The sequence below is a fragment of the Ictidomys tridecemlineatus genome, chromosome 4 (assembly GCF_052094955.1).
Source record: "Ictidomys tridecemlineatus isolate mIctTri1 chromosome 4, mIctTri1.hap1, whole genome shotgun sequence".
In the NCBI taxonomy this organism is placed as follows: Eukaryota; Metazoa; Chordata; class Mammalia; order Rodentia; family Sciuridae; genus Ictidomys; species Ictidomys tridecemlineatus.
The window spans coordinates 112,434,333-112,446,488 of NC_135480.1; the positions used below are offsets into that span (position 1 = coordinate 112,434,333).

At 32.4% G+C, this 12,156-nt stretch overlaps 1 protein-coding gene across 8 annotated transcripts in view; it reads right to left on the reverse strand.

Annotated features, from left to right (window-relative positions):
- Arhgap32 (Rho GTPase activating protein 32) overlaps positions 1–12,156 on the reverse strand; it is a 297,323-nt gene that overhangs the window by 79,069 nt on the left and 206,098 nt on the right. For all 8 annotated transcript variants that reach the window (XM_040285546.2, XM_078047321.1, XM_078047322.1 and 5 more), the window contains one exon: positions 981–1,118. In XM_040285546.2, the coding sequence (XP_040141480.2) occupies positions 981–1,118 (138 nt within the window). The remainder of the gene's footprint in view (positions 1–980; positions 1,119–12,156) is intronic.

Here is a 12,156-nt window from a genome sequence, read left to right on the forward strand (position 1 = left end):
AAATCCAATGCTTTATACACATTGTTACCACCTTAAAATTCCCTTGTCAGGACCATATTCTTATAAATGACTTGACTTGACCTCAAGCTCACTAACTCTCTCTTTAGATATTTTCATTTTATATGTACTTCAGTTATTCAGATTGGTTATTATTAAAAATAAAAGATCATATGTTCTTTCCCAAAGTTTCTGATTATCCAATTTTACAAAAATCTGTCCTTATTCATGGATATTATAACTCACTTCCCCTCAGAGGACAGCAATCATACATTCAAAGGCCTTCTGATGTACATTCTTTTCGGTTATATTCTGTTCACTCAGTACTTGCATGTAAAACTTCTAATTTACCTACCTTCTAGAATCATCCTATATGGGTTTTAAGCTATATTTTCTGTTCCCATAAATCTTATTCCTCTTAGGATTTATAACTGCAGCTCAAAAGTCTAATGCTTGTTCTTTTAAAGAAAAAAAAATTCTGCTTTCAAAGACTTTCAAAGACTCCTCCCAATTTTTGACTCCGAAAAAAATTTTTTGTTGACTAATGCTATAAAGAATTTATTTTCTTTTAAATTAAAAAAAGAAACTTTTTTTTTTTTGCTAGAAATATTTAGCAGGAATGGAACATGTGCACACACAACTTGCCATTATAAACTAATCAAACAGCACTGTTTGAATGTAGATTTTCTGTTTACTAGGAAGTAAACATTTTTAATTTTTCATGTTCTCATGTGCTATTTGAAGAATGGTTGCTAACATATAATGCCTGTTTACATATTATCATTATGAGGACTTTCTTCCTTATAAAATTATACACTGAACCAATTTTAACTATAAACATCCTACTAATGTTTCTGTTATGAAATAGAAATGATATGTAATCCCAGGAACAACTCTAAGTGCTCAACATAAACTTTTATTTAGCATACAGACAAAAGTTTCTACTAATTCATATACAATATGTAGTGATCACTTCTGCTTACCTCTGGACTGTCCTTAAGACTGTCAGAACGGGGAAGCTCTGAGAGCTGGGAGAATCTTCGGTCATAAATACAGAGATGAAGATGTTTATCAAGTACCCGAAAATCTTCATAACTTCTTTTAACAATCCAGCTTTTGCCCTATGTGTAGGGAAGAAACACTCATATAATTGATCTTTATCTGGAAATGCTTTGGTATCAGGCTTTATTTTATAATGGTAGTTTCTTCCTGAGACTTTATACTTTCTTTTTTTTTCCTTTTTTTAAAATTTCTTACCTACATGACAATAGTGGAATGCATTACGATCATAATTATCCATTCAAAACACCATTTTTCATAACTCTGTCTATAAAGTATGTCCACTCAAAATTATGCCATTATACATGAGCTCTCAAGACTTTATACTTTCTAATAAGAAGTTTCTATTAACTCGATAGTAAATAGTTAAACTCCATAACACTCTAGTGAATTATATTATACTGAAAGGTCAATAATGGAAAATAAGATAGAATTTTCCATTAATCCTCTTCCTACTACTGGTCAAAGTCCACAGACTCTGTTTGAGAATAACTGTTAGATAGTGAAATAGTGCATGACTTTAAACCTATGGGGAAAAAAAGCATAAAATAACTCTGGGTCAGAGAATACTTCCTAAAATTAAAGAAAAATAAAATCAGTTGATTGACTAGTTATTACAAACATTTTCTATTACCGAGACTGGAAATATACTCAAAATCAAAACTATAAAACTGTACTTCTGGTAAGGTATTAATTCCAGATTATATAGGATTATCAAGCAATTTAATAGCAAAAGAATAATAGCCTGATTTTAAAATGGGCAACAGACTAAACAAACATTTCTCAAAAGAAGACATACAACTGTCCAACAGATTTATAAAGAAATGGTCAATATCACTAATCATCAGGGAAATATAAGTGAAAAGTATAAAAAGATACATCAATTCAATTAGAATGTCTATTATTAAAAAGACAGAAGACAACAAGTTCTGGTAAAGATTTGGAGAAAAGGGGACACCTCTATACTGTTAGTGGAAATATAAAACTATGGAGGTTCATCAAAAAATTAAAATAGATTTACTATATGGTTTGACATTCCCATAGCCTATCGGGTATATATCCTATGTATTTTATATACATATCAAAATGTCAAAGAAATACTTGCACTCCCATGTTCCGTTGTAGTACTATATTCTCAAACAATGAAACTCAGAGAAACAGAGAACAGAAGGGTGACTACCAGAAACTGGTGGGAGAGGGGTTTTAGAAAGAATGGAGAGATATTTGTGACAATAGTCACATTATGGAAACAATTTAAGTGTCCATCCATAGATGAATAGATTTTAAAAATGTGATATATATATATATATAAATATAAATATATATACACACACACATATACATACACACACACCATTAAATATTAATTCAGCCCCACAAGAGAAGAAAATTCTGTCATTTGCAACAGTAAGTATGAACTTGAAGAACATTATGCTGAGAGAAATAAGCCAGGCCAAAAGAAAAAAAAATCACACCTCATGTTCTCACTTATATGTGGAATCTCAAACAATGAAACTCAGAGAAACAGAGAACAGAGGGTGACTACCAGAAACTGGTGGGAGAGGGGTTTTAGAAAGAATGGAGAGATATTTGGAAACAAGATGAAGTTGTAGCTATACAGGAGGAATAAATGCTAAGTATTTAGGGTGAAATAAACAAAAAATTCAGAATGGAATCATTTAATTAAAATGGTTGGTTTTGTTTCCTTGGGACAATCCTCCTATACAGATATTTAAAACAAATTTTTAAAAAGGTTTTAAAATACATTGTGTTATGCTTTGTATTTATTTGACCAGTCAACTTTTAGCTCATTTTGGCTTTGTCTTACCAAGTATCATATGAAAATGTGAAGCAGCATGAAAATAATATTGATTCAGTTACGTTTCAGAAATGATCATGTTTTTCAGATTGCAAAAGCATGTTGTATTTCTGGTTTCTGATCTGGCATAAAAGAAACTTAAAAGTCACCATTCCAAATAAAAGCTGAAAAAACTGAAAACCAACAAATCTTAGATGCATTGCAGGGCAAACTGCTGTCCCTCAAATTGGGGAAAGACAGGTGAATACAGAAAATCATAACCATTATAACTGGAGTAGAAATCCACCAGCATAAAAATCTATGGATAGACTTTTACCAGAGATGGAGTAGGAAAACTTAAATTGTAATTGATAAGTTTCTAGAGGTTCAGGGATGACAAGACTGAGTTAAAACTCCATGGAGTCCAATCTCGGGGAGCAATCATATACCCTGGTGAATCTTACCTTCAGAAGCTCTACCAGGTCCTCACAATGAATATCAGAAAAATCTCCTCAGTTTCCAGCAAGGGGAAGGGGAAAAGGAACTCTTGGAAGATGCCAGAGTATTTACATTCTTTTCAACAAGGCCTGCCCTCAGAAGAAACTGTCTTTCTGTAGCCTGATCTGTTGGGGTTTTATCAGTGCCTAAATTACTTGAGGGAAAGGTGAATCCCCACTCCATCTGAAAACCAACAGTAGGGGAACCCTGAACTCCATCCAGCTCACTCTAGTAATACTGACCACTTGCTGGGAAGGGAACTGATCAGCACATGACCACAGTTCATGAGCACAGGCTCACTAAAAAAATGAGACCTAACCACAAGACTATAGAATGCTTCTCTTCCCCTCAATACTTTACCACCAGGACACTAAAGGTTTCCTTACTGCAATTTCGTTCATCTAGTATGTCCATCTTTCAACAAAGAAGTACAAAGTAAATGAAAAGGAGAAAAAAGGTTTCAAGAGAATGAACAAGTATCAACAAGACTCAGATATGGCAGAAATGTTGTAATTACCAGATCAGGAATTTAAAAGACCTATGATTAATATGCTAGGGGCTTTAAAAGGAAAAAGTAGACAAAAATGCACAAACAGATTACTAATATAAGCAGAAAATTCGAAATTCTAGCAAAGAATCAAAAAGAAATGCTAGAGATAAAAAATACTGTAACAGAAATGAAGAACATCTCTGATACACTTGTAACATCTTTGAGACTGGACACAGGTGAGGAAAGAATTTCTGTGCTTGAAGATATCCAAAACTAAGAAGTAAAAGGGAAAAAGACTGGGGAAAAGAAACATTACCCAGAGATGGTGGAGAAACTACAAAAGGTGTAAAAGTTGCCTTACAGGAAAATCAGACACAGAAGAAATACAGAAAGGAGCAAAAGTAATATTTGAAGCAATCATGACTAAGTATTTCTCCCAACTAATGTAGACACCAAATCACAGACCCTGGAAACTCAGAGAATACAAAGCAATCAAATGTCAACCTAGGCATATCAAATTCAAACTTGAGAAAATCCAAGATAAAGAAAACATCCTGAAAGAAGTCAGAGGAAAAATCTACCTTAGCTAGAGGAGCAAAGACAGGACTAACATCCAAGCTTATCCTCAGAAACCATGGAAACAAAAAATAGTATGGCATAAAATAATTAAAAGACTTGAGAGAAAAACCCCACCAACTTAGAATTCTGTATCCTATCAAATTATCCTTCAAAACTGGAGAAAAGACTTCATCAAACAAAAATTCGAAAAAAGTTGCAGACAGTATACATGCCTTGCAAGAAATGCTAGAAGTTCTTCAGATGGAAGAAAATTATATAAGTAAGAAATCTGTGTTACATAAAAAAAAAGATACTGGAGAAGAAATAAGTAGAAGTAAAATAAACTTTTGTTTTATTTATTCTTAATTGAGCTAACAGATAAGAATGTGTTCAAAATAATAAAAGTAATGTATTTATTTATGTATATATGTATATATGCTTATGTATACATGCTTTATAAAAGTGAAATAATGACAGTGATAATAGAATGGATGGGGGAGAGGGATTAGGACTGTACTAAGTGAAGTACTTGTACAGCCTGTAAAGCAGAATACAATTATTTGAAAGAAAAACTGAATTAGTTGTAAGTGTATATTGAAAAATCCACAGAAACAACTAAGGGAAGTTTTTAAAATATATAATTGATAATGCTAAGTAAGGAGAAGGAGAAGAAATGGAGTCATATAAATTGCTCAAGTTTTTATAAACATGAAATTGAAGTAGATCTAAGTGTTCTCACCACACACACACACACACACACACACACACACACACACAAGGTGAGGTGATGTATATGTTAAATACCCTGATTGTGATAATGATTTCAGAATGCATATGCACATCAAAACATGTTCTATGTCTTAAATATACACAATTTTTTATTTGCCCATCATATCACAGAAAAGATGGGGAATAGAGAAGAAAAAAGAATAGAACAAGGGCAACAAATAGAAAACAACAATAAATATGGTAGATATTAATCCAGCTATATCAATAACCACTTTAAATATCAATGGTCTAGCACATCAATTAAAATACTGAGATTGTTCAATTGGATCAAAAACAAGATAAAAACCACTTTATCCACAAGAAGCTCACTTTAAATATAAGACACAGTCCAATGCAGTGGGACACAACTATAATCCCAGCTACTTGGCAGGCTGAAGCAGAAGAATGCAAGTTTAAGGCAAGTCTTGGCAACTTAGAGAGAACCTGTCTCAAAATAAAAAGAGAAGGGGCTGAGGTTGTGGCTCAGTGGTAGAAGGCTCGCATAGCATGTGTGAGGCACTGGGTTCAGTACTCAACATCACATAAAAATAAATAAAATAAAGATAGTGTGTCCATCTACAACTAAAAAATGAGTAGAGGATATAGCTCAGTAGTAGATCATGCCTAAATTTGATCCCCAGTACTGCAATCAATCCATCAATCACACAAATAGACTGAAAGAAAGAAATGGATAAAGGTATAGCATGCTAACACTAATTTTAAAAAACAAGAGTAGCTGTATATATCTCAGACAGAGGAGTCTTCAGAGCAGAAATGTTATGAGGAATAAAGAAAGGTGATAATGATAAAGGATCAACATTGTAAGAAAAACTTAACAATTCTTATTGTGTATGTGCCTAAAAGCAGAGCATAAAAATACTATGAGGCCAAACTTAATAGAATTGCAAGGGGAAATAGATAATCCCACTATCATAGCTGAACACTTTACCAATACTATGTCAGAAATGGATAGATCTACCAAGAAGAAACTCTGCAAGGACGTAGTTGACTCAATAGCATCATAAATCAATAGAACATACTTGACATCTGTGGACTACTTAACAGCAGCAGATTATACATACACCTCAGATTCACCTGCAATATTCATGAAGACAGACCACATTCTAGGGCATAAACAGACTATGACAAACTTAAAAGAATTGAGATATATATTGTCCACTGTCAGATCACATGGGACTAAACTAAAAATCAGTAACAGGAGGATAGTTGAAAAATTCCAAAATACTTACAAATTAAATAACACACTTCTGAATAAAACATGAGAAAAGAAGAAATCTCCAGAAAAACTACTAAACATTTTGAACTAAATGAACACAAAAATATAGCCAAATTATCCAAATTTGTGTGATGCAGTGAAAGTAGTGCTTAAAGATAAATGTATAACACTGAATGCATATATTAGAGAAGAAGAAACATCTAAAATAAAACATTTCAGTTTCACATAAGGAAACTAGAAAAAGAAAAGCAAATTAAATCCAAAGTAAGCCGAAGGGGAAAAAGTGTAAAAATTAGAGCAGTAATCAGTAAAACTGAAAATAAAAAATCAATAGAGAAAATTAACAAAACCAAAAGCTGATTCTTCGAAAATACTGATTTGACACACTTATAGCCAAGTTAACTAAAAAGGGAGGAGATGGGAAATAGCAGAAATGAGAGAGGGACATCACTACAGATCACATTAAAAAGGAAACAATATTATGAACAACTCTATACCTGGAAATTTGATGACATAGAAGAAAAGGACCAATTCTTTGAAAGACACAAACATGCCAAAACTCATACAAGAAGAAATAAGACAATCTAAATAGGCCCATTTCTATTTAATAAACTGAATCAACATTTAACAGATTTCCAAAACAGAAAGCAACAAACCCTGATGGATTCACTAGCAAACTCTACTAAATATCTAAAGAAGAAATTATACCAATTATCTACAATCTCTTTCAGAAGTAAGCAGAGGAAACACTTCCTAACTCATTGTGCAAGGCCAACATTACCCTTATTACTAAATCAGACAGATAAAAATGCAGAGAACTCTTAAAACTCAACAGTAAGAATAAGAACTCAATTTAAAAAAAAAGGCAAGAGATCTGGACACCTCACCAAAGAAAATCTACAGCTGGCAAATAAATAAACATACAAAAATTGCTCTATATTCTATTACATTAGGGAATTGCATATTAAAACAACAAGATACTTATTAGAATGACCAAAATACAAAACACTGACAATAACAGAAACTGGTAAGGATGTGGAGCTGCAGGAATCCTCATTCATCGATGGTAGAAACGAAAGATGGTACAGCTAATTTGAAGAGCATTTGGTAGCTTTGTAGAAACTGAACATACTCTTACCATGCAAACCTGCAATTGGAATCCTTGATATTTACCAAAATGAATTGGAAACTTATGTTAGTACAAAATCCTGCATGCAGTTATCGCAAATTTATTCATAATTGCCAAAACCTGGAAGCAACTAAGATGTCTTTCAGTAGGTAAATGTATAAATAAATTGTAGTATATCCAGACAATGGCCCATTGTCTGGATATACTGCAAGATATAATATAATTGGAAATGAGCACTCAAGCCACAAAAAGACAATGGAGGAATCTTAAATACCATTACTTAATAAAGGAAACCTATATGAAAAGGCTACATATCATATGACTTCAACTATGTGGAGGCTATAACAATGGGTACATGTCATTATATATTTGTCCAAACCCATGGAACAGACAACTCAAAGAGTGAATGAACCCTAAGGTAAGCTATGAATTCTGGGTGATAATGATGTGTCAGTGTAGGTTCAAACACTGTTGTGTGGGATGTTAACTCTTAAGTGTGTCAGGACATGGAATTCATGGGAACTCTCTGTACCTTCTGCTCAATTTTATTATGAATATAAAACTGCTCTAACAATATATATTAACTTTTTTAAAAAATAAAGCATCCTTTCTTTCACCCAAGCAGTCTTACTCAAAGAATAAACTTAAATAACTAACCATGTGAATGCTTCCAGAGCTCCAAAAATAAATGCTGGGGATTAGATTTCAAATGTATTTCCTCATATAACCATGAATGGACTTCTTTCAATTTCTTAAAAATATTTTTGTGCCAGTAAAAAGTCTGTTCTTATACATATTTTCATTTATAAAGTTAAAATCTTAACATATTACTTGAAAATTACTTAAAATGATTAAATTTACTGAGTAAAACTCTAAAAATAAACACCTTGTGCTTTAAACACCTAACTTTATTTTTTAGCACTTAATTTTAAATTTCAAATGTAAAAAATATATGCTTAGGTATCCAATTTCTAAACAACTCAAATAAAGTAAATAATCAGAGTGTTTTAAATGATTAATAACTTTGAAAAGGAACAAAACTCTTTAATATATGCACTTGCCTCAATCTTATTTGTTATAAATTTTTAATATTAATTATTATACCAAGTACTATATCCAAGGGTAGCAAAAATAATTTTTTAACTTGTTCTTTTTAGATATATATAATGGTAGAGTATATTTTGACATATTATATACATGGAGTATAACATTCCATTCTTGTGTTTGTACATGATGTGGAGTTTCACTGGTGGTATATTCATACATAAACATAGGAAAGTTATGTTCAGTTCATTCTGTTTTTCCTATTCCCATTCCCTCTCCTTTCCCTTTATTCCCTTTTGTCTAATCCAATGACCTTCTATTCTTCTCCCACCCCACACACCCCAACTTATTGTGTTTTAGTATCCGAAATATCAGAGAGAACATGGACCTTTGATTTTTGAGGGACTGGCTTATTTCACTTAGCAAAAATCATAGGCAAAAATCATTCTTGACAAGGCTAAGGAATAAAGGTGAGAGAAAAGGAACCACTTGTTGTGCTTTCTGAGAACAGTCTTTGTCCTTGTCCTGGGAAATTTTTTTGTCTTGGGGAAATTACCTGAAAAATAACTAATGCTCTGTTATCTCCTTAAATGTATAAAGTTCAGTGAAAAGAGAGAAAAAAAGAACTGATTCAAATCCTAACCTCATCTAACCTTAAATTCAGAACCTTATGCGAATTATTAAACATCTGTGAGCAATAGTTTACCCATCTTTGAATTGGGAGTAACATCTATATTTCACAGAAGCTTTATAAAGTTTAAATAAAAATGCTGGCAATCTGCCTATGTATTATGCTCATACACAGAGGCTGTTAACAGTTTCCCTGCTCCTAACATAACAGTATTCTTTAAATGGACTCAGTAGAGAAGGAAAGATTTAATACCAAGGAATGCATTTCTGATGGTGGAATTTCAAGCATGGGAACATTGGAGTATGGGAGATATTTTGAGACAAGGAAGTATTCCCTTGAAACCAACTGTTTTCTCCATCTACCATAACATAAAGGAACCTTGAGATTACAGTAAATACTTACTAAATAATCTACAGAAAAAATAAGTGCTTAAATATTGATGAATTCTGGTTAAAATATAAATGTAGTAAACATATATGAACTTGAATAAGAAAAATTAATGTCAATTAATCTAAAGCTAATAATGAAATGATAAAGTATTATTTTATTAAACAACAATTACTCATATAACAAAAAAACTACACTCAGAGAAAGAAGAGATCAAAACAGGATTTTCATCAGGGCATGTGTTTGAATAAATAGGTTTAAATTTGTCACTTTAAAATTAATACTTAAAAGCTCATGTTTACTTATTTTTGAAAGATAAAAAAGGCAGAAACCTCTCTCATGACATATTCTTGAATTTCCTAGGATTTTTAATAATTTCACTACTTTCAAACTAAACACATTATTTCTTGTGAAGTACAGGATGTGCAAAGAAAATAGCATGATTTTCAGAAAAGTAAACGGAATAAAAAGGACTCCTACCCAAAACACCATCAAGACACAAACTAGATCGTGTTTCTTCATCCACAGAAGTTTATTTGTTTGACACAGCAGATACTTATAAGTAGAATGAAAAGATTAAAGAGGAAATGAAAAAGCTGAGGCTATTTTATGATGCCTATATTAGTGAAGACAACTTATTCTAAATAATGATTAGTAGAAGAGGGAAGGAGTTGATCAAACAGGTCATTAATGACCTGTTCTTTAAGACATCTGACAGCGATTTATCCATGGTTAATATTCAGCTGAGACACACCTATACAGCTAAATTAGACTTGTGTGACTAGTATCTGTTCTAATGCTTTGGATTTGTGCTATACCAGTTATTAAATATTTTTGTATTTCTAAGACTGTAGTCTCTTGGCCTGGAATTATATCCAGTTGGCTTGAACTAGCTCCTTCAGAGACTCTAGAATGTAAGGCTCCACTGAAAGGTGTAGGGGGAGGGGAGATCCTGTCTGCTGAAGTCATGCAAAGAAACTAGACTTGTCAGTTATATGCATTTCTTAAGACTTCATTAACATTTGAGATATACTTAAAGATTTTAGAGTAGCCAAACCAAGTACAAATCATGTTATTAGAAAATGGTGGAAGAGTAGGAAAAACATTACAGCTGTGTTCAAATCCTAGATAAAACCTTCTCTTTAATTTCATGACCTTGTGGAAGGTATTAACATTTGTTGTCTTTATTTCATCTTCTGTAAAATGGAAACCAGACTATCTGCCTCACAGAGCTGTTTTAAGAATTAAAAGGAAGTGCTGCATGTGTGTGTGTGCCAGATATGCAGATGATAAAAAAGTGCCTACTGAATTTGGGTCCATTCAGTGTGAAAGACAGTCTTTACATTGCTGGGTTCACAATTTAGAAAGAAGAAAAAATTTAAAGGGCAGACAAAAAGATAATGAACGGTTCAAAAATAAGGTCTACTGAAAGTAGAATCACTTATTCTCCAGAAGGGAAAAAGATCTTAAGACATTTAATATGTCGTCATCTAAGCTAACAGAACAAGAAAAGAGGAGGTTAAGATGAAGGAACAAGAAGTGTGGTTATATAAAAAGAATGTTAACTGTACATTATTAAAAATTAGAAGTTAGCAGAGATAAAATATGTAAATAAATAGCTTCTAGAACAGATAGATAACATCAGTGTTAATGGCCATCTTAATTGGAGACTGAGCGAGTTTTCAAATCTATTCTAGACTGAAAATTCCATAGAGAGACAGAAAAAAACTGGCAGGCAGGAAAATGAAGTCCTTAGAAGCTCCCACTGCTAATATGCCATATTAGCAGCTGAGGATAGCTACTACAGGACTTTAGACCTCATTTTCCCCATTTGCAAAATTAAGGGGTTTGCTTGTGAGTCTTAGTTATTAAAAAAAATGATTTGGGCTTACAATAGGGCTTATGACTGATTACACACACACACACACACACACACACACACAAACACACACACACACCCCCCATGGGAATGCTTCAAAGATTACTTCGTGAGCCAGAGAAGAATAATAATGCTTATATTATTATTATAATATATGCATTATTATAATGTAGTAAATTACTACTTTGATGTTATAAATAGTACACCAAGCAATCTGCAATTTTTTAAGCAGCTGAATAGAATATTTACAATCAGGAAACTATCTAACATCTAGGTCACTAATATATGGAAGTACAATTGAGTAACAATTATAAATTCTAATGTATGCCCCAAACAGCATGTTTGCCTTTTAAGTGAAACAGCATAGATATTTTTGAGATTATGTTTTGCTAATGAGAATAAAAATATCTGCATTCTCTGAGCATATGGAAATAAATGGTGAGAAGAGATGCTAAAATGTGTTAGCTTGTACAGGAATTAATAAATTCATTCCTGACATACCAAACATGTACTCTAGAAAAAGATTTCCATTCATCTATTAGCAACAGTTTATCAGGACAGAATTTTTCAATATTTTCACCTAAAAAATCAATTTACCAACGTCCACATTCTCATTCTCTTAATAGAACTATACTTCAGGTCATCAAGGACCTATGTGAGATTCTTCCATGACTTTCATTT